Source organism: Scomber scombrus, chromosome 17 (assembly GCF_963691925.1).
Source record: "Scomber scombrus chromosome 17, fScoSco1.1, whole genome shotgun sequence".
Lineage (NCBI taxonomy): Eukaryota > Metazoa > Chordata > Actinopteri > Scombriformes > Scombridae > Scomber > Scomber scombrus.
Genome location: NC_084986.1, coordinates 27,024,485 through 27,048,578, shown reverse-complemented (window position 1 = coordinate 27,048,578; position 24,094 = coordinate 27,024,485). Strand labels below are relative to the sequence as shown.

The 24,094-nt window shown below is 42.6% G+C and overlaps 1 protein-coding gene across 3 annotated transcripts in view; it reads right to left on the bottom strand.

Annotated features, from left to right (window-relative positions):
- tab2 (TGF-beta activated kinase 1 (MAP3K7) binding protein 2) overlaps window positions 1-24,094 on the bottom strand; it is a 43,196-nt gene that overhangs the window by 9,984 nt on the left and 9,118 nt on the right. For 2 of the 3 annotated variants that reach the window (XM_062437073.1, XM_062437075.1), the window contains exons 2-3: window positions 3,074-3,264; window positions 505-2,200 (exon numbers count right to left, since the gene is read on the bottom strand). In XM_062437073.1, the coding sequence (XP_062293057.1) occupies window positions 505-2,200; window positions 3,074-3,175 (1,798 nt within the window). In that variant the 5' untranslated portion in view covers window positions 3,176-3,264. The remainder of the gene's footprint in view (window positions 1-504; window positions 2,201-3,073; window positions 3,265-24,094) is intronic. The other variant, XM_062437074.1, reaches the window with a different exon arrangement.

The window sequence follows — 24,094 nt, the reverse complement described above, 5'->3', positions numbered from 1 at the left end:
TGTATACTATTATTTATTGTTAACATGGAGCTAAAAACAGGTCTTCCAGCCTCATCACTGTGCACATAATGGCTGTAGAGGAAGTGCACTCTTCAGCCACTTGACATTCTGCTGAACAACCAACAAGATAGACAAAATATGCAGAGGCCGATTTGAAGGAGTAATTAAACCTGTGTTTGTATTGATGTATGTTTGTTTCCAGGCTCGAAGCACTAACTTGTTACCTGAAGTGTAGTTTTACAGGTGTTTGGGTGTAAGAGTTGAGCTGCAAAAAAACAGCTTTGAGAAATGACAGAAGACGCAAAAGACACCACTAAATAATTAATATTATTATTATTAGCCATAATAAAAAAAAAAAAAAGTCAAAACAGGAAATGTGCTTTATATGAAAAGTTTGAAAATGTTTCTAATGACTTTAATATAAAAACACTACTGAGGTTGAACTTGAGTACTTATTCATGTTGTATTTGTGTCATATAAAGACAGGATGATGATGACTCTCACCTTGTGTGTAAGCTGCATCATCAGAGCCCATGCTGAGTCGGCGAGGTTCACTCGGCCTCTCCCTGTGTGGCGACAGTGGGTCTGAGAGATGGAGGGGGTCCGGCTCCGCGAAGTGGTGGTCTTGCGGTAGGCTGAGGAGATTGTTGGGCTCAAAAGTAGGGGACACGACTCCGGGGGACACCGCCGGGGGCTTATTGGGGGACACTGTGATTTTAAAAGTGTATTTGGTGTTGGGCTGAGTCACCACCACACGCGGAGAAGAAGCCGTGCCTCCCCCTCCCACAGAGGCACGGGACTTAGGTGGGTGGTGGTGGATATAGGCGGGGCCCATGCTCACTTGACCCCCCATGTTCCTGCCCCCCGTGGGCCCCTGCAAGGGAGGGTTGGCTGAGATGTAGACTGTGGGAGGGTTCCGACCCCCACTGTCGTCGCCGGAGGCATTGGCAGAAATGTAAAACTTGGGCTGGGAGCGGGAGCCGGCTGAGGCCACGACAGCCTCCTCAGAGGGGGTGATAGCAGCAGTAGGCGGGCTGGCAGAGATGTAAACAGTGGGCTGGCTGCGGCTCAGACCCGGGCCTCCGATGGAGAGAGGGGTGGTGGGGACAGTGGCCACCCCGGTCGAAGACGAGGAGGAGGAAGGGCAGGAGGACGGAGTGGAGGAGGAACGGGGCCCGCTGCTCGTCCGCAGCACGGCTGTCGCGGAGTTGCTCCTCTGAGGAGATTCAAGTTTGATCTCTATCTGATTCTTCCGGGGGCCGGTGGAGATGTTCTGGATGTTGTACTGGCTGATGGTGGACAGGGAGGTGGGCATGACGGAGGAGGCAGAGGAGGAAGAGGAGCATGAGGAGACGCCGGAGGAAGAGGCCTGGCTTCCGGTCGGGAGGATGGAGGGGGCCTGGGGGTTTGTGGGGGAGCTGATTGGCATGTAGACGTGAGAGGTCTGGTGGCCCTGGGTCTGGTGCTGTGAGGTATGTGAGGAGGAGGAGGAAGAGGAGGAGGAGGCGTGCGGAGGGCCTGACCAGGAGCCAGGAGAGGGGTGAGAGATCTGGTAGATCTGCTGCTGGGGCTGGGAGGTGGGACTGTACTGGGCCCTGCCTCCCTGCTGCTGGTTCTGCCGGGTCGTACCGGACTGGCTTACGTAGGGCCTAATGTAGATAGAGTTACCCTGTGGACTGTTTAGGCCCGGCTGAGGCCCGCCGTGTATGTGCAAAGAAGTAGGGGTGTTGCGGCCTGTGTTGGGGGCTAGCGTCACGGTGATGGGGTTGAAGCGCGGCGTCTGCTGGCCGCCCATGCTCGTTCCTTTGACACCCAGAGGGTAGAGTCCAAGGTGCTGCGGAGGCTGCGGTTTGCGTGTGGGCTCCATCACACCAAACACATTGAGGCTGGAGGGCACCTGCACTGGGGCTGGATGGGGCTCCTGCTGAAAGAAGTCACTGTTGGGGGCCTGGCTCGTCTGGAGGGGCCCGTCGCTCAGGCTGTGGGCCAGAGTCCGGCTGCCGTTCATTCTCAGGCCGTCCCGCGCCGGGGCCACGTGCACATTCTGAGACTGCAGGCCCAGGTTCAGCTGGGTCATGTGATTACGGAGCCGAATGAAGCTGGGGTCGTCAGAGAAGCTGAGGTTTCCTTCTTCGCTGTACAGGTAACCCGGACTGACCTGGGACAAGTATTCACAGCAGGCGTCTAAATTGTTGTTGTTCTGAAGAGAAAGACGGAGAGAGGAAGCTTACTGTGCAACAGTCATGACACGCAGCAGAGAAACACACACTGAACACCCACCTTTTTAATTTAGCTTTAAACTGAACTTTATTTGATGTTTTAGCCTGTATCACTACTTGGACTATCATTTTTATTCTTATTTTTATTTCTTGATTGTTTTCCTCTTCATAACCCACCTTTTATGTCTGCTTTTACTTCATCACATTTCCTTTTTTTGTTATTTTCTTTCTATCTTTGTTTTCCTTTTAATACCCCACCTCACATTTCTGCTTTTACCCACTTTATTTTATAATGACTTTATTTTATTATTCATTTACAAAGTAAAACACAGTGGTACTGACATCAGTTTAGCTCATGTCTTGTTTGTTCTACATTATTTTTTAAATTATTATTATTCCATAAGTTAGATCTTCTTATCGATTTTATTATTCTGTTTCTTTTTCTTAAAATCTCTTTTTTGTAACACAGTTTTTTATTAAGCTTTGTGTCTTTCATTTTATTTTTGTTTTTTAACTTAGTTTTTTACTCTAACTTTTAATGAACCTTTTCTCTTATTCTCCCTTACATTCATTTATTTTCTATTGATTGTATTATTTTCTCTTATTTTACTTTATTTAAAATGTAAAACATTTTATCATTCTTATTTTCTCTTGCGTGCATTGGTCTCAATTTGTTCTTTGTGTTTGTTCCTCCATCGTTTTCTTCATGCTGTCTTTATGATGTCTGTCTTATCAGCTTTTCAATCAGCTGTGAAGAACTTTGAAGCACATTAACCTGTATGAAATGTGCTACAGTATATCAATAAAGTTTGATTGATTGATTGTGTCTAAGGTTCTTTTTAGAACGTGCTTACCTGCAGAACACACTGGGAGACAACACCCTCTGGTACTTCAGGGAACTTCTGGCGCAGGTCATGCAAAACCTGAATGTCAATCTGGTGGCTTCCCTGGGCCATTCGTATGTTGCCGGGTCAGGACTGCTCGTTCTGTTCAGCGCACTGGGGCGTCAGTCGTGGCAGCGGGCCGACTTCATCTTGAACATCTTCTGAATTTAAAGAAAAGAGGAAAAGAAATCTGATGAGAAAAACTAAATTCTGTCAAAACACAAAAGACGCGTGCAGAAGCTGATCTCTCACTAGTCCACATGTTCATATGAGCTGGAGCGGTCTGTGTTTTATTAAAAAATCTATGAAAAAAGTAAGCATGTCCAAGTGGTGGGGAAGGAGAAAATGTGCTCCTCTCTACAAGACATCCGTCAGACATTTGAGGTTGCCTGTTTCATTACGCCCGGGAGCTTTCAAAACAACATTTTGGAGATCCTCAATGAGAATAGACGGCGTTCATTTCAGAAGCCCTCCTCCCCACAAAGCTCCTTAATAAAAGAGTAGCGGAGGGAGGAAACCATCTCTGACTGACTACTAAGAAAAGCGGCCTTACACCCGACTGATCTTAACGTCAACATTCGCTTATTGAGGACAGAAGGGAGGCCGACAGCAGTCTGGTCTGGAGAGGCAAAGCTCCGTAGAATGGTCTGTTAAGCTGTGATGTAATGCAGCTCTGCAGAACAGTTGATTCCACAGAAATGCTGTTTTATTTCTAAGACTGTAGCAATGGATTTAGAGCTAATGTATGAGAGACAGACACTGGTGGAGCTCTGTGGATGTGTGCAGCATGTAATCACTGCTTCATGTTGCCTGATAGGACAATGGGTCTGGCTTAAGTTGCTGCATTAGTATCTCAATCAACATATCAGGTATACTATTTCTTTCAGTTCAACTGTGAAAAGACAACCTCATCACGTGAAACTGTTACTGCTACAGAATCAGCAAGCATCATCTAAAACCTCTTTCTAAAAAGTGACCTGTTTTCCTTTAAGAAATGTCCTGGTTCTGTCCTGATGGGCCAGTAACCAGCATCATGTTTATCTTAATGTCATACCAGAGGGGCAGTCTGGCAGCTCAAGTCCCTCCGCTTTGCCCAAGAGCCCCTTTGTTCAACCCTCTTTCTTCTACTTTCAGACTGGAGCCAGGACTGTGTGTGTGTGTGTGTGTGTGTGTGTGTGTGTGTGTGTGTGTGTGTGTGTGTGTGTGTGTGTGAGGATTAGATGATTAATTAGTTATAATAAAGCCAGTGAAATGCTGCTGAAACCAGGTTATGAGTAAACTAATGAAACTGTCGTATTTCATCCTTACTGGGATGTACTGTAGTCCTAATGTCTCTGGTTCATTCTACTGAGAGGTGTTTCTAATATGGGGTGGACAAAATATTAAAAACACCTCTCAGTATATTACAATACAATTCAACAGCTGCACATGCTGCAGCTCTGAAATAACCATAACATTGAAATCCCTAAAAGTGTTTCTATAAAATTGGTAAAATACATTCCAGGTCTGATGTATTCAACTGCATTATTCTAACTACCTGGGACAGGATCTTGATTCATTCAAAAGTTACTCAAACACACATAAAGACTCTTTCATACCATCAGCCATCAGACTGTACAACACCACAGCTCCCAGTAGCTCCCACTCCCAATAATAAGACTGAGGATGTCCTTACTGTTTAATCCCAGGAACACTGCACATTATTCTAGAGATTGTTAATTGTATATAGTATTTTATTTTTATTTTTTTTCATCACTTATTACACAAATACTGTTGTGTAAATTTTGAATTTTCCCTCTAGGGGGATCAATAAGGGGTGTTCCCCAGGGCTCTGTCCTTGGCCCCCTCCTATTCATTATTTATCTTCTGCCTCTTGGTCACATTCTCAGGAAATTTGACATTCAATTCCACTGTTACGCTGATGATACCAAACTCTATCTTTCCACTAAGCCTTCTTCCACTCTGCCACCCATCGCCCTATCGGACTGCTTACTGGAAATTAAATCATGGCTCTCACTCAACTTTCTTAAACTCAACGGTGACAAAACCGAGGTCCTCCTCATTGGTACCAGATCAACCTTAGCAACACTCAACACTTTCTCCATGTCCATCAACAATTCCACTGTTCCTCCATCCCCTCAGGTAAAGAGCCTGGGTGTTATCCTGGACAGCACATTATCTTTTGAAGCCCACATCAATAACGTTACTCGGTCTGCATACTTCCATCTACGGAACATCAACCGTCTCCGTCCCTCACTTTCACCAACCTGCACCGCTATCCTGGTAAACACCCTGATCACATCCCGTCTGGACTACTGTAACTCTCTCCTCTTTGGTCTTCCGCGGAAATCTCTTCACAAACTCCAGCTGGTACAGAACGCAGCCGCCCGTATCATAACCAGAACCAGAACCCCCTCTATTGAACACATCACTCCTGCCCTGCAGCAACTTCATTGGCTCCCTATCAAATCCTGCATTGACTTTAAGATTCTACTCCTCACTTACAAGATTCTTCACAACCTGGCACCATCATATCTCTCTGAACTGATTCACATCTACACACCTTCTCGAACTCTCCGATCCTCCTCTGCCAACCAGCTCTTTGCCCCATCTGCCAACTTAACTACCATCATGGGGTCAAGAGCTTTCAGCCGATCTGCCCCCCGCCTTTTGAACTGTCCCCCCCCAGACATTTGCACTTCGGACTCTGTCTCCACCTTTAAATCCCGCCTGAAAACGCACCTATTCAGAGTGGCATACTCTGTCTCACACTGACTATGCAATCACGTTCTTGTTTATTTATTGTACTGATGCACTTTATAGTCACATTCATATTTATTTTCTTTATCTTTGCACTAAAATGTACCTGATTTTTATTGTTTGATGTACTGTTGTCGTGTTTTATGTGTCTTGTAAGGTGTCCTTGAGTGCCTATATTCTACTACTACCACACTTTATAATAAATAGGAGAAAAAGATGTGAAATAGTGTCTGTAATACTTTCTTTTTCCTGTTACTTTTTTAACTCCTATTGTTTTTACTGCTTGTGTACTTATTATTTTTGTATTATTGTTTTTTATTCTTTTTACTTTATTGATACTCCTATTTTTGCTATCTACTTTACTGTTGTAATACTGTAAATGTCCCCACTGTGGGACTAATAAAGGATTATCTGAAAGTGTTTTTAACTACTGAATGTGTCAAATAAATGTTACTCTGTCACAATCCCTGGTTTCTGTTTTTCCCCCGAAATTAACAAACGATTAAGGAGGTCCACCGTGAAGACAGGTATAGTCAATAGGATATACTTTATTAATAGCTACAAAAGGTAAACATGTTAATTAATCATGATAATAATTTGGGCTGAAACAGTCCAGGCCTAGTTGTGCTTAATAAAACTTGTGAGTGAATGTTTCAGATGCAGGCTGAGGAGAAAAGTGAGTGGCTGCTTGGGTGTTCACAGACAGTTGTGTTTGGCTGTTTCCCATCCTTGTTCTATGCATAAGTTACACTCATACCTGGGAGTCGGCCAACACGACCACAGCACTCTACTGCAAGCCACTGTGCAACTCCACTGTAGCAGCTGAACTAACCAACACTGCAGTCGTGTCTCATTCACTTCTTGGAGGCAGATTTTAAAACAGCTAATAAAGAGATAGAAAAAGGAGCAAACCGTCACCTGTCCAACCATTACTATGATACTTTTAGGGACTAGAAACAGTCATGAGAAGCTGAAAAATGTGAGTGCGTGACAGCCATGCCTTGTCTGTGATCCCACACATTTCTTCTGACCGCACTCTTTGGAAAACATGGTCCTGTGGGAGGTTCAGATGTGCCATTCAAAACATTGACACATGAAGCACACCCTGCTCTGCTCTATGCCAATCAATGCACTGGGATGCAGGCAAAGTCGATCCTGAGCTCTGAAATTATGCACAAAGTCATTTACAGGCACTTGATTTAATAATGAGGTAAAAGTCAGCCTAAGAAGACAAAGTATTTCACTCAGCGGCTGTCTTATCTAAGCTATGAGGATGTGTAATATAGCTGAAAAGTTGTAAATTGGCTTTGCAAAACAAGCGTTGTGCTGATAACGGAAGGAGGAGGCTGCTTGGCTTCGGTCAATAGCAGGTCACCAGCTGCAGGGAGGAGCCTGGACTCAGAGAGAGAGTGTGAAGAGGTAACTGATTTATAGAGCTCTTCTTTTAACCTCAGTGAAGCACAAGGTAGGAAAAGCCACAAAAAAAGGGTGCATTTCAAAGTAAAATGACAATTCCTCGCCTGTCACAAAAGCGGAAAATCTTCTCTATTTACTCCTCAAAGTCCTTTCAATCAAGTTTTGTGAGAACTAGCTGAATAATGAAGCTTGTAAATTGTCTATTAGATCAGGCTTTTAAAAACCAACCAGTCAGTCAAAGCTTTTCTTTGTCTTTTGCAATACAAAAGGAAATGGAAAGTTTTGCAATTATGCCACCAGACTGTGGAATTCATTTTGTGTGTGTGTCAAAAAAGCAGCACGGCTAGCCTTCTAAATGCAAACCAGAGGAAAACTGTTTGCCATATCTCAGATTACGTGTTTAAAGCAACAAAAAAAAAAAAAACTCAACTGCCTCCAGTAAAGCATTTTCCATCTCCTCCGGCAAATTAAGCTAATAAAGAGAACAGGAAAAAAAACGAAGCCTTTAAAAGTAGCCAACAAGTTATCAGTATTATTTACTACCTGTTTAATTTACAGGCCGAGAGGAAGATGTCAATACGCGGGGCCAAGAGAACAACAGTCCAGCAGCAGCGGCGGCGACAGCAGCAGCAGCAACGCCGGGCAGCTCCACTGGTGTGGGAAAGGAAATTCACTACTTGGCAGCTGACCTAGATACAGGTCAACAGTGTGGTTAGATTGTTTCCCGGCTTCAAAAAACAAAAAGAAGTCCACACACCTCCTCACTGTATGTAATTATAGGGCTGAAGCCGGCCCGTGTGAGAAAAACAGGGGGTGAGGGAGGGGGGGCAGATTAGTCCTTACAGTCCCTGGAGGCGCTGGTGGAACAGGCCCTCGGGCAGCGGCGCTCTGCCAGCACAGATAGAGACAAAGCTTCTATTGCTGAGGCCGTTGCTCGCCGTGCCAAAGCATCGACCAGCACCCCGCCCCCCACCTCCCACTCCACCACCCCCCTGGCGCTCGTTTTGTGGAGGTAGCTGCCCTGCCATGCTCTCTATCAATAGGCTCATTCACAACTGCTGGGAGCGAACGCACCCTAAAAACGTCCAGATCAATTAAAAGACAAATAAAATGTGGATAATAATCAACAAAGAAATATCCAGCATGGCACCTGACGCTGGGGCTGATAGCTGAACACCAAGCTAAGTTAATGCCAACAAAGAGGGTACACATTACTGAGGACACTCACACACACTCACACACTCACACACTCACACACTCTCACACTCTCACACTCTCTCACACACACACACACACACACACACACACACACACACACACACACACACACACACACACACACACACACACACACACACACACACACACACACACACACACACACACACACACACACACACACACACACACACACACACACACACACACCAAAATGTCATCTGTTCCATCTTCAGCATACAAAGACTGGATGCTCTTATCATGATTGTCTAAGACCTGAGTGCTGATCTAGTCAAATCTCATCTTCCTGGCTCCTCTGTGGATCTGTATAGTTTGGAACATTCAATACATGAGAGGGTCCCATCTGAACTTCGATCAGAAACATCCTCTGCAGCTTTAAGGAGCGGCGCGGCGGCGGCACATGCATGGAATGTCTAACTGCTGCGTCTCGCTCCAGCAGAATTTTAAACAAATAAAAAGGGGACTAATTGGCAAGTGGACGCTGTCGAGGGCTACTGGCAGGCACCCCAGTCTTCCAAATAAGCAACGGACATGATTTGTGTGTGTGTGTATGTGTTTGAGTGTGTGTGTGTGTGTGTGTGTGTGCGCTGCTAACACTGACCCGTGCACACATACACATTCACCACAGTGTTGGACACAACCAGCTACTGAATGTTCAACATGCAGTTGGGTGCACCAGCTCTGATATCCATGAATTATTTTCAAAATAAGAGCTTCTATTCTCCATCTAGGAGAGTCATGTTGCATTTGCATTTACAGCAAAGAATCTTGCACTTGCAAAGAAAAGAGTAAATTACAGCTGATTGATTATATATTGATTGATCAGATTGGTTGGAGTGAACAGTGTTGTTCTTTTCTTTCATTTTTCTGTTAACGACTAACATCGATCGTCGCTCTAGAATGTGACTTGATTCATACTTTTTTTTTTTTTTTTTAAACATTTCATTCTGTTCGGATGACTGAAGAACCGCAGGCCTTACCTTAGCCTCCCACAGAGCAGTGCAGGAAGGCTACAGGCCTGCATGGAAACTTTACTGGAGGAGACTAGTCTTAACAAAAAAGGGAGTTTCACCAAAAAGCTGTGAGCTGCTGAATCAAAGGGATTTCTCACCGTATTAATGTCAGTGGACCGACTAAAATAAACCTGAAGATAAACTGTGATTGTGTCACTGGTAGAAACATGAAACAGTGGTGCATCTTCAACCAGATTGTCTTAAAACATCCTGAATCTTGAGAGGTCGGGCCGAACCGTGAGCAAGTCTACCATCCTGAATGAAAGTTCTTCAGCACAGAGTTTGCAGGTTGGTAGACACACACACACACACAGGGCTCTGCACACTGTGAGGCAGCTCTTTTGTTCCATGCAGCGTCTCCAGAACAGAAACAAACCACACTTTATGTGCACAACCCAAATTGCACTCGACTGTGCCATGAAGCCTGGGCCTCACAGTGCACGCAGAGCTGGGATCAACTCTGAGAGACGGCCTGTTCGCCTTTTAGTTGCCCGCTTTGGAAAACAGGAGTAGGCGAGTGTTCGTGTGTGTGTGTGTAGTAGTCGTGTTGGGGGAGTGTGAGTATATTTGTGTGTGTGTGTGTGTGTTTGTGTGTGTGTGCAGGAAATCAAAAATTCTTCAGTGCCGCAGCCTGCAGCTGGTGGTTGATTGGAAGCAGGCGAGGGCACCAACTCCCCAGGTCGACCAACCCCTCCCAAAGCACTGTGGGAAACTGGGAGGTCTTAGAAACATGGAGAAGACTCTCTGTGCAGTCCATGCAACTATTGCCAACTTTGTTTTTTTGCTTTGTAAACACTGTAAACAATGATTTTTTAAAAAAAAAGGAAAAAAAAAAGGCCTGGCTGCTTGTGTCTGTCTTGGCTGTATAAAAGAGGAGGAGAAGGAAAAGGGGGGGGGGGGGATGTTTAGAGGTGGTAAGTAGGTGAAGCTGTCGGGTGCTTGCTGCAGCTTGCTTTTCTGTGTGTGTGTGTGTGTGTGTGTGTGTGTGTGTGTGTGTGTGTGTGTGTGTGTGTGTGTGTGTGTGTGTGTGTGTGTGTGTGTGTGTGTGTGTGTGTGTGTGTGTGTACGTACTCGGGCTCAGACACTAGCTGACTCCCACCTCCCTCCCTCCCTCCCTTTTTTTTTTTTTGCCCTTTCCTCTCCAACACTAAATATCTGTGGGCAACAAAATGCTGAGCTCATCCAGCAGCTTCTTACAGTACTAATGTGTGTCTTCCATCACAGAGGCTGACAGCTGCTCTCACCTGCTGTCTCTGAGGCCTTCCATCAATACAGGTAAGAAAGGTAGAAGTAGAGCTCTGCTGTTGGCTGAGAACACAGGTTCCCAACATCATTAACAACACAGGAAATAAAGAGGCAAAAACTGATTTCTTCTTCTCTCATCTTTTCTCTTTTTTGTTGTGACACACAAAAAAAACTTCACAAATTCGCTCTTATTTATTGGTCTTAATAATATATAATATATAATGTGCATTGACTTATGAAACTTTACACTGCATTACTTATGGTTTGGTCCCTCTTTTATTGTCTCATTTCACCAGTTAAAGTCAACTAAATGTGTCCAGCACTGTGTCTGTAGCACATCTGCCACATCTGTCTGCTGAATATCAGCCAGTGGTTGATAAAGCTATTTGGTGCCAAAAATGATGGCTGAGACAAACTTTTTAACATTTTAAAAACATGTGTGATTCCACCTGTTTATTTTTTTTTGTCAATAAAATCAGTGTTTTATTTAACACTTCATCACATGACTGTCTACACAAATACTAATGCTTTTTTCCATCGTGGTCTGTTTTTCTTCTTTTTGGTAGGTTAACAGCTGCAACAACTCTACATGGGAATGAAAGTCATTTTTAAGAGAATGACTGGCAAGTTAAATATACCTGCTGATGCCCTAATTATAAATAAAAACACTTTACATTCAATGTGTCTCACCAAAATGTACTGTGTGTGTATCTTATGTCTTATAAAGATGTTGAATAATTTCCTACTTCGTATCAGCAAAATCTGTTTTCAAATGTTTTGAAACCTACATTATTTATCTCGCAGTCTTTTTTATAGAAGAATTACGACTAATAACATTTGTAAATACAGTGTGTCTTCTCAAAGCTCAGAAGTTTAGCTTTTTTAAACTTCTGAATAGAATAATGTTTAGTATTTTACTTTGAGTATCTTTGTAGATGTATACTGAAAATGCTTCTAAAACAAAAAAATGATAGGAATGAAGGATTTTTCTCTTCCTTCTTATTATGGAATCATGACATACTACCATCAACCATCTCTTGACTCTATGTCCACATATGGAAACAGATGACCAGAAGGTCAACTATCCACAAGCACATAAACAAGCTCATCTTAACAGAGCTGTGCCTTCTTCATGATAAGAATAAGATCTACAGTTAAAGCACACACATTTAGGGTAAAAAAATGCAGAGTCAACAAAATGATGCGTCTGTTCTACATTAGTGGAGTCACAGACTGAAAATTACAATCAACTTTGTACACCATGGAAGTGATTCACAAGCATCTCTGCAAGGCTGATCATACATAAAGCACTGCTCAGTGTCAGCAGCTGCATGTCACTACAAGCTCTGCCACTTTACTAAATATGTTAGTCATGAAGAATCATCTCATCAGTTTTAATAATAAAAATGTACACTGCACTTCTCAGAAATATTAACACACCCCTCCACATATTTGACTGTTTCTTAACAATAAATCCCAGTGGAATCGAGGAGTATTGATTTCCTTTACTAGAATAAAGAGCACCTGCATGTTATCCAAGTTATATAGATACAGAATATATACATAAAACGTACATATTTTGCAATGTTTTTAACAAACAATCTTCATCAACTTGTGATAAAGATATGTAATGGTGTCATGACATTTTACAATTTAACTATAAACTTTACTGTATAAAATGACATCAGTGCAGTGAAACACAGGGAATAGAATAATTATGAATTCCTATAAATAATAAAAAATGTAAGGATATTTTAAACTAGATTTAAGAAAAAGGATCAAATATACATGAAATGCTGCCTATATAACTTTAAAAACAAATCGGACAACATATATGCCAATACCGATATATCTGTGACAGGCCTATATCGGCACATAATATCAGCTGACCGATATATCGGTCTGGCTCTAATAAATAGTAATAAACATTTTACATATACAAAAACTAATAGAGAGATGTATTAAATAACAGTAACATCTAATTCTACTTCTACCATTACAGCCGGAAAACTGTTCTTATTCTTGTGAAACATCGTGAGGATTGTATCCATCTATCTTTCCTTTTTCCAACAAGTGACATCATTTCAATTCACTGACTATTTCAATCAAACTTTCAATATGACTTAATTATCTACAGAAACTAAAGCACTAAGTGATATTTGGTTAACAGAGCACTCCTCATTATCTCAGAAGTGATTAGATTAAGGTCATAACATGCACCACCTATAGCTCATCACAGGAGACTCATTTACTACCAATCTGGTGCCAGTGAGGCCGGCCGGCCGTGTGACACACACACACACACACACACACACAGACACAGACAGACACACAGTCAACACATGATCAGGAATAAAACAATAACAGCCAAAAACTCAATGCCAGGCTGGATCTGTATAATGACACCTAACATTTTGATTATGGATTTCTTCCCCCAACAAGGATTTATTAATCAGGAATATTTGTATTTCTAGCCATTCATTTCAGAGAAGATAACTTATAATTTCACAAAGAGGATTTTTCTAAATCTGTGGTAGATTAGACTCAGAGAACATATTCTCTCTCCAAACCAGTTTTGTTTGCGAGTAAAAAACCACGGCTACAATAACTTGTGAGGATGGACTGGCTCCGTCTTTGGAAAAGAAAAATGGTTTATGAAGATGAGGCAGAGGTTTGATATAAAGAATAAAGAGGAGAGGCTGCATGGGAAAAAAGCTGTCAAGGACACCAAAGCATCCTTTATAAACTGCTGTTAAACAAAACCGTCACACAAACATAGCCACCGCAAAGTCCTTTAAAAACCTGAGCCGGCTCCAAACATGCCCAGAGCACCTAGATCCTGTGTCAAAATTAAAGCCAGCAGACTGCATGGCCTGCCGTGAGAACTTCTGAAGACTATCCTAAATCAGGATATCTTAAAAAGTAAGAATCAGAGTAGAAAGGTGCTGTGGTTGAATGAGAAGCTGTGCAACCATCCACCTCTGCAGGACAGCAGTTGCTCCTGAAGACCCTCCTCCCTCCCTCCTCCTTTACTTTCCTTTAGGCATTATATGTCAGGACCACAGCCTGAGCTAAAAATAGAACCCTCAGCAACATGAAAAGTTATCCTAAACCACTAGTCTTTTCTGTTCGGGCTTCTTTCAAGAGGTTTTAGAGTGAGGGTGTGAGCGATCTACAAAGCAAAAAAATGAAAATGTGAGAAGAGCTCGGTGGTCTCAGCAGGGGCATTCTGCTGTGTTTTTTCCTGAAATTGTGGAAACATTAATTGACTGAGCTGATGTGCCTGGACACAGACTCTCATTGAGCAGGTAGGGTACCATCTATAAGCTCAACTTTTCACGCTGGCTCTCAGGGAAAGATAGCTTACATGATAGAAGTTCTTTTTCCAGCCATAAACCATGTGACTGTGTATGTTATACTTTCACACCTTATTGGGATCCTTGGAGGGAGCCTAAAGCTTTACACACTGTTGGCGTTGGTTGCGAGTAGTGCTGTAAGTCTTCCAAATGCTACCATAAGCCAAGAGGAGGGTGGAGATTTTACCCAACCAATCCAAGTCAAGACAATAGAGAGGGGGAAAAGCAGCAATGTAAAGCTTTAAAGTAGGTATATAAAGCAGTTGGATGCATGTCTGAGCACTTAATATTAGAGGACAGATCAGAGTCAGCAGAGTACAGCAGCAGGGCTCTGGCATGACCAAACACTGAAGAGCTGTTTGCTTTCTGCTCCGTATATTGTTATTTATTATTCCCATCACTGCACGTCTACTGGATCCTGTTGTTATTGGACGGCTTTTAGTTTAGTCCGCAGAGAGAGAACTCTTTAAACTCTTTTCCAAACAGCGTTCCGCAACGACAAGGTGTGGAGTGTCGGATGCTGGAAAACACAGAACGCAGGATTAGAGAGGGAAGGGGTGGCGAGACAGATAATACCCGTTTTCCTGTGTCTTCTGCTACGTTTGGTGATGCATCGCCTAGTCACAAAAAAAGCCCCGGCTCTTCCTGTTCCCCTTCAACCCAAACACATTCAACTTAACCTACCCAGTCTGACAAATAGACCACAGACACAAATTACAGATAAAAATGTCACCGCTCGCAAATTCTTCTTTAAATGTTAAATGAGTCATGGTTTGTACTTTTGTGTATTCACGAAAAGGCTGTTTTCCTGAACAACAGACACAGTGATGGTTAAAAAAAAGGCCTGGAAAACAAAACATCATGGGACTGAAAGAGACAATTATTATTTAATAATTATTTTCTCAATTAACCCTATCTCTATCTATAAAACATCAGAAAATAATCAAGTCTTCCAGAGTTCTGTCTTTAAATATCTTGTTTTGTCCAACAAACAGCAAATATTTAATATTCAATGCTATAAAAACCTCATAATGAAGAAGCTGCAACAGAGAAAGTTTCAGATGATTTATTAATTTATTAACTGACTATCGCTGTTTTTACTGTGTGTGGCTGTTGACAGATACATATTCTCTTGTGCTAATGCTAATGTGCTCATCTGCAGTTCTTTCCCCAGGCCTGATTCCAGACTCAAACTGAGAAAAAAACAGACATAAACCGACTATTAGTGAATTTAGATTATGGTAGGTATGTTTGTTGACTCTGCCAGAGGTTTTGTAGCTAGCCATTCCTCGCTGAAAGCACTGACCCTGCCTTCATGTGTTTGCCCACAGCTCCCATTTAGCAGCTGTTAAGTAGGCCTAGTATTTATACAGACGTGGACGAAATTATTGGTTTCATTTTATTAAAATGCACCAGTCATCCACAACAGATATTTTATTATCATTGTTGTGAAAATAACTGAACTTGTGCTTATTGTACAAAGACTTTCAAAAAATAGCCTGGAGTAAAAATGATTGGTACCCTTTAGAAGTTGTGAGAAATAACTGATTTGTAGTGGTACTTTAAGCAGACTATGGTTTTTTAATTAGTATCACAGGTGTTTTCGATATAAAAATCACTCATGCAGCCAGTTTAAAAGGAGAAAATTACTCACTCTGCTGTTTTGTGCCACTGTGTGGATCACATTGAACATGGAAAACAGAAGGAAAACTATAGAGTGGTTTGAAGGCATTAGAAAAAAGGTAACAGCAAAGAATGGTCAATGTAAAGGTTACAAGGCCATCTCCAAAGAGCTTGATGTACCTCTGAACACTGTTGCTAATATTATTAAGTGTAAGGCATATGGAACTGTAGCCAACATATCTGGAAGAGGAAAATTAGAGATTGAAGAGAAGGATTGCTCGAATGGTCGAGAAAGAACCAAAGAAAACTTCAATACAGATCCAAGCTGGTCTTCAAGCTCAAGGTACAACAGTTGTTTGAATGAAAATAAACTCCAGGACCCAGGAAGACCCCACTTCTGAGAGTGAGACACAAAAAAGCCAGACTGGACTTTGCCAAAATGCACATTGACAAGCCACAGTCCTTCTGGGAAAATGTGTGGAGATGATGAAAGACACAGATGAAACAGAATGAGACCTTTTTGGTAAATCATACCAACCATATGTTTACAGAAGAAAAAATGAAGCCTTCAAAGAAAAGAACACCATGCCTACCATGAAACATGGAGGAGGCTCAGTGATGTTTTTGGAGTTGTTTTGCTGCCTGGGGCACTGGGTGCCTTGAATCTGTGCAGGGCACAATGAAATCACAAGACTATGAAAGCATTTTGGAGTGAAACATACAGCCCAGTGTCATTAAGCTGCGCCTTAGACACAGGTCACTGGTCTTCAAGCAGGATAATGACCCCATATATACATCAAGTACAAATACTCAAGCAAGGAGGAGAAGAAAACGTTGGACTGTTCTGAAGTGGTCTGCTATGAGTCCTGATCACTTAACATCTGTGGGAAGAGCTGAACCTTGCAGTTGGGAGATGAGAACCTTCAAACGTGAGAGAACTGGAGCAGTTCATGAAGAGTGGACCAAACTACCAATGGAGAAGTGTAGAAACCTTATTCACAGTTACAGAGCTTGACTATAGTTACTGCCTCAAAAGAATATTCTACAAAATATGAAGCTAAGGGTAACGATATTTTTGGCCATACCATTTTTATTTGTTTTACTGTGGTAAACAATATGTGAAGTTGTAAATCAAAAGCAAAGTTTATTCAGTGTGATATAAAGAATGATGGTTACCATATAACTTCTGTCAGTTTCAACTTAAAGCTGCAGGGCGGGACTTTGGTCTCCCCCTTCTGGCAGTGACAGTAATTACAAAAACACTGTCCAAGTGCTTACAACAGAGGCCACTGTAGCCTAGTCTGTTGCTACTGTTGTGGCTGTAAAATGGTGGCTAACTTGTTTCGAATGTCACAAAACCCCCATGATATGACCAAGATCAGAATTTGATCGAAGAGCCACACCATTAAATTATCTTATCCCCATTCAAGTTAGCAAAAGGCTAACCGGAAGTTAGCTGGCTCAGCCAGCAGAAGTCTCTGTTACGCGGGAATGTCACCACAGACATGAGAAGCTGTGACATACAGTGATTTTTTTTTTTAACCAAGGTGGAAAGGTAACAATATTTCCGGGCTTGTCTGTAAAGTTACTGTGTTGTGTTGTGTGTCTGAGTCACAAACACAGAGGTGGTCAGGAGAAAACAGAAACTCTTCAACAGAAACTGTGTTTTTACTTACTGCAGTCTTTCAGTCAGGTGCAAATGATGCAGATGAAAAACTTCTGCCAAGTTGAACTGATCAGTACATAATGATTCAGAAACCTGTACTTCAAGGAGCTCACTTGTATTTACCACATGAAACAGTCATTAGAAACTTCCTGGATGTAAACTTATACTTCCAGTATTTTTAACAGCAGGCAGGATTATTCTCTGTAAAAACTGTGGTTAACCAGCTGACATGTTTACCTAAATATTGGGATGCAGCAGGCAGCCAGCCCACTGGACAAATAGAGGTAGTCCACTGTGGGCCATTTTCACTGATCACTGTAAGGGCAGTTGAGGAGCTCCTGAGTCTATCCACAGCGAGTCATACAGTGACTCATAGACATGTGGCAGAGTGAACCTGCTGGCTACTACTGTACCAAAAACTACTAAATAGCAGCTCAGGAGTTAAGTGGAAGAAAGCAGTTGTACAAGCAGCTCGTGCACTACATGTACCACATACACAACATTCACACTGAAGTGCCTGCTCAGAACAACACCACTGCTCGTTTTTGTCACATCAGAGACAGGCTGCAATAAATTGAAGGAAACCCAAGTTATGTGAAAAGTGATCTGATACCAGCGAGGGGTTGGGAGGACATGGCCTGTGGCGGGTGGTGGGCTAAAAAAAGGTTCAGAAACAGTTGTTTCTGATAGATTTTCCACCAGGAGTTTCAAAAGCTGCTCGGCTTTACTGGCCATCTGCGTGGCAGCAGATTCCTCCACTACATGATTCACAATTACAGACTTTTTTTGTCAGTTTAAGAGCCACGGTTACAACCTTTCATACCGCTCCTGCTGCTGGCTGCCTCATTAAGCTGTCTCAGCTCGGGAATTCATTGGGTTGTCTTTAGCTTAGCATCAAAGCTGTGCACATCAGTTTCTGACAGGATTTATCAGTACTGTAGTAAGTATTTAAATATGTACATCAGGTTGTAACAATAAAACTGGAGAAATTGCGCAGCTTTCTTGATAAGCATGGTTTTTGTGGTTACAACTAATTTCTTAAATTGATTCATCAGATGCATTGCAATGTATCTATCAGATTCAGAGGATAATGGTGCAGTGTATCGACTCTTCAGAGAGTTCTAGAAGACTGTATGTGAACACTAAATGATGAGTAACATTTTCATAATAGTCTGGAGGTTGACTAATACCTGGTTTGTAGTCTGGTACCTTAACAGGCTCCCATGCCCTGTCCTTAAGATAACTAAGTTGCATACAAAAAGCCATAAATACCAGACATAACTTCCCTGTCAATCCCATTCCACAGCCCCTCCTTCAACAGGAAGTCTCACTCATTTTCACACACACACACACACACACACACACGCCTCTTTCTCCGTTGGTGCAACAATGCAGACACGCAAACGGAGCATGTCATCTCCTTCACAAGATCACACCCAATATTTCCTCCAAAACAAAACAGGTCTTAAGACGTTCAAATTGCACACCACGCATATTTGATTTTTTTTTGTTAACCGCTATTCATCTGCAGACACTGACTAACCTTTAATTCTCTTTACACTTATGTTTAATCCCCGCTGCCACTTAGGACAATGGAGACTTGGCTGATGCCTGTCCTTCCCATCATTCTGTAACTGGTTAACCTTTCCATTGCTTAATGTATAAAATGTCACATATCCTTTATAACCAGAGCCTCAAGTGATGTGCACGTTGTCTTGTAAAGTATATAACTGAGAATGATATATGGCTGATGGTAAACTGTATCCATAGATTTTGATTAGTTTAGCTCTTCTTATTGATTGCCTAATTCATTCATCTATCAATCACTTCATTTACATTACAGATATATATTTTTAATGTAGATGACTTGCATTTGTAAAAACATTCATTAATTTTCAGTGTAATTACAGCTTTCTACTGTTGACTGTTCAAGCAGCTCTGGGTTCCTTGCTCAAAGGCACTTAAACTTAATCTTTAAAGAAAAAGCAAAGCATTTTGGACTCAGCTGGCCTGGGATTTAAACAGGTGACCTTCCGGGCTTCCCGCTGCAGCGAGAGCTTGTGGGTGGCAGCGCCCCGTCTCTCATCACTGGCTGCAAGGCAATTGAACACAATGAGGCGGCTTGCACTCAGGCGCTTAGCGATGACATGCGGAGTATGCACCGGCCAAATCTTCAGCCTTTATTGCCTTACAAAATGCACTTACTGTATGTCATCGTGCTCTTTGAAGCACACACACACACACACACACACACACACACACACACACACACACACACACACACACACACACACACACACACACACACACACACACACACACACACACACACACACACACACACACACACACACACACACACACACACACACACACACACACACACACTTTCCTGAATGTTAAAATCTGATAAAAACATGGCAGTTTCAAATATCTCCAGAGGGGGAACAAAATGTATATTAACGACTGTGTTACTCAGCACAGTTCCATACTTTCAAACCTCTGCTGTGTGTGTGCTGAGAATGCATTATGTGTGATGAGGAAGCAGCTATCGATGCATCCTGCCGGCTTCACTGTATTTGCAGGACCTCCGTGTGCTTGGCTGAGGAGAAAAAAACCCTCCGCCGGAAATGCTTCCCGCAGCTGTTAGGAGGATCATTCTCCACCTTGAGGCCAACCAAAAGACAAATAGCAGCCAAGTCACGTGACTCCTCCTGCTGCTGAGATGCCATTCGGTCTTATTCCGGCCCTCTCAAAACATTCGAGTCATATTCGTCTCCCTCGGCAAGCCGGGGCCCTTTTTCACCTAGATTTAGGCTAACTGACTCTTAATGCAAACCTGATTTTACCATCACTTTCACCTCTGTGTGAACAGTACAGTGATGTGTGTGGAGCTGCTGGGCCTGCTGCATCAAAAATACAGAAAATGAATGAAAAATGAAACGCTGTGGGTTTTTAGAGCAGTTAGTGTTGACCAAAGGCTGCTGAGTGTGGTATACGGTGCATCTGAAAAATCCTGTTCATAGTGTCTCCTACTGCTCTGAGTAGTGCTGAGAAGTTAATCCAATTTTATTTTCAATTAAATTCTGGTATACAACGATTATGCCACATTCTGTTTTGCAATGATGCTCTTGTTTTATCTTGTGTTATAAATCAAGCACACCTCTGTCCTTTACAGCGGTGCGCTCAGCTCGAGCAGAGAGGATGGAAAGAATAAGAAAGGTATGGTCCAGCTGTTTGGAAACAAGTTGGTTTCAAGGAGTCCGACGAAAAATAACAACAAATACTTTGTTACTCTGTGGTGTCTGCACCACACGGCAATACCTCCAATAGAGGAAACTCACTCTGGAGCTGTTGACACCACCAAACATGGCTCACACTATGTGCCTTATATTAACCCAACTTTTCAAATTATAGTCTGATTAGCTAACTGCTCTCCTGTCATCATTTGAAGGGACAGCCATGTTTAATAAGAACTCCCAACTAGAAACAGCATTCAAATGCAAACCTTTTCTGTCAAAAGTTTGAACATTGTAAACATTACAGAGCTGTTATGTGTAAAATGCTAAAAAACATTATTTGAACTATTTTATAAAAACTTGGATGTTGGTTTTGTGCTTTAACGTTGATTTATTTCTCTTCATAAATCTGTATATGTGCATGGACTCCTCACATATCCAACATCACTACGCACATCACTACAGCTCATGTCTTTAAATTATAGCTTTTACTCACATTCTTCTTCTTCTTCTGTACAGGAGATGAATAACAATTAGAGTAGTGTTGATAGTAGAGGTGAAATATATAATAATATATATAATACATATTATATAACTACTGTAGTAACTGAAAAATGATAGCACATACTATGATTTCAGTGTTTCCTCTACAATTGTACAGAGCCCGCGAACCGCCAGGCCAAAGAGAACCCCCGCCAGGCCAAAAATATCTTTTTTTAATGCCAAACATAACGCCACATATCCATTCATTCTGAAATCAATAGCATTTGTGGGCCTCTCTGTGCAGCGCTGTTCCGAAACGTGAGTCAACCTCTGTGTCGTTGCCTGGGAAACTCTTGGTAGCATTGCTCCTTTTAAGGAATAGCAGAGTGCGTAATGTGTGTGGATAACGAGTGAGTGGCTGAAAAGTGAAAAAGTGACGAGAAAGCGGAGCAGAGGAAAAACTTAGCAGTAAGTTGTCAGTGTGGCAGTAAATGTACAGGACAGACTACAGTCAATTAATCAACACAAAGAAAAGTCACGTTTCCCCAACTGCCTAGCCTGACCTGACCACGCTAAACACAGCAAAAGAGGAGGAGAAATGTGGGAGTCAGGAGAACACTGGATATACACCATTCATTTATGTCATTTATATTGAAATGCTTTTTAAAATGTTCAATTAATGCATGATGTTTCAAAAGTCAATCGGTATTCGTGTTAAATAATCGTGATCTCAATATTGGGCAAAATAATCGTGATTAGCCCTAGCTTCAAGTCTGTGCTAACCCAAGCTAAGCTAAATATTTTCAACCTTTTTCTGTAGTTAACACAAAGATAGAACCAAAAGCTGGATAGTCAAGAGATCGATGTCAGCCAACAATGAGGAATTGAAAATCAAAGCTACATTGTCACTATCTAATCTACCATGAAAGGTTAAGAAGCACAGAGGATAGCAGGTTACTACACATACAATAATCAGCAATGAAAGCTTGTTTTAAAAAGGGAGCGGTAGGGGATGAAATGTGTTGTTGTCTGTTATTAAGTTGAAAATGCAAATGATAGGGGAAATAATAAGAGCTGTTGAGTATAGCCTGCAAAGTGAGGAGTGGAAGCCAGATATCTTAACACCTGCTCAAGCAACAGTTGAGTCACAGGTAGTGATCAAACAACTGAATCAATTCTTTATGCACAGTGTTATTTTGCACTATGGCCAGGCTCTTTTCCCTCCCACTCACACACACACACACACCCACAGCTGGCTGGCGCGTGTGTGCTGGTTCAGTGTGCGCGGGCAGTCGTCGGCTGTGCTGATGCCTGCAGAGGACAGGAGGGACACGACGCTGGGCTGCTTCTGCCTCGACTGGCACCGACAGGTGGGTCTAGGAGGGTGCCAGCGCCGGCCTGACCTGATCCGCTGCACAGACGGCAGCCAAACCACACACACACACACACGGCAGCACATTCCTCTAAGGAATACCACAGCAGAGTGGCTCTGTTATGACATCTCTAACCAGGAGCGGAGGAAGGCCAGTGGGTTTGGAAGGCCAAAGGGCACCCATGGAAGAAGAGGGAGGAAAAGTGGATGAGGGGGGTAGGGAAGAGGATGGAGGGGTGGGGAGGGGTGAATGGACTCAGCTAACCTAAGGATATCCCTGCACAGCACACTACACTTCCCTTATTTAAATTCATCAAGAGTTTCCACGGATCAGTAAGCGAGAGCAGGGAAACTATCAGAATGATCCAGACACAGCCAGACTTTTGGGCAGCTGGCAGAAAGTGCAAAGCTTCAGCTGATTCAACTTTTACAAGATCTCTGCTTAGTTATAGAAAGTTGTCTCTGTAGAAGAATAAAAAAATCTGATCTGTTTGCAGATTTCAGATGCAAGGCTTCCACAAGCTTTCCTTGTGTGTATGTTTGCTCTGCTGTTGTGCAATCTGCAGCAGAGGGGAGAAAAGATTCCACTCACAGTGTCATAGGAAGTAATGCTTGTTTTCTTCACCCCGGACCTCAGGTGGTAATATGGGAGATGCAAAAAGGTTGCAAAATACTGGCGAACGAAAGGGGTCTAATTTAAACAGACCACTACTGCTTGCAAGAATTTCATGGAGACCCACACAGGCAGTTGCCCTTGGCAAAGCTGAACCACAACAAACAAAGCCTTTTTCAGCTGGGTGGACTCCCGTTGTCCACCACACCCTGACAATATGTTTTCAGAGTGAGACAGCGCGGGGAACGAGGGAGTACGAGAGCCCGAGGCCCACGCTGTTACTGATAGGACGTCGGATCAAAGCCCTTTGCCGTCAGTAGAGAGTGCAAAAGAAAAAAAAACCTGAGAGAGATGAAAGACCGTGAGCAGAGATGTGGGAGAAATGATGAAGGACAGATCGGTCCCTGTGCGGCATTTACAAGCAAGCGCAGAAGAAGACGAGCTTTCTGCGGTGCATCCACGAGGAAAGGTTGGGAGGGAGTGAGAGGGTTACGTGGGGCCAGAACCTGCCCACAGGATAAGCAGAGGAGTGATGATAAGACAGCAGGCTGTAGGATCCATCCTGCACAAAACAACACTATCTGCTTACTCACACTGATGCACTCACTCACTTCACTATCACATAAGACAAAAAAACCCCCAAACATTTAATTTTTTTTCTTTTTTTTTTAAATAACTCGCATCAATTATCAAAATAGCTAGCGATTAATTTTCTGTCAATCAATGAATCCACCAATGGTTAGAGCTTTCCATGTTTGATTTAACTTCAGCTCCAAGCACAGCGACGTGAACCTCGCTTGACTATTGGAGGAACTTGGTCAGCATTACTGAAAAAGCAGTGATAACAGTAATGAGCCCAGCCCCCACAGCAAGCATCATATTACTATAGTACTGCTGTAGTATTCTCAGCTCAACGTGTTCTTTCTTTCTGATGAATACAGCCAGCAGAGCAATTCCTCACTTAGA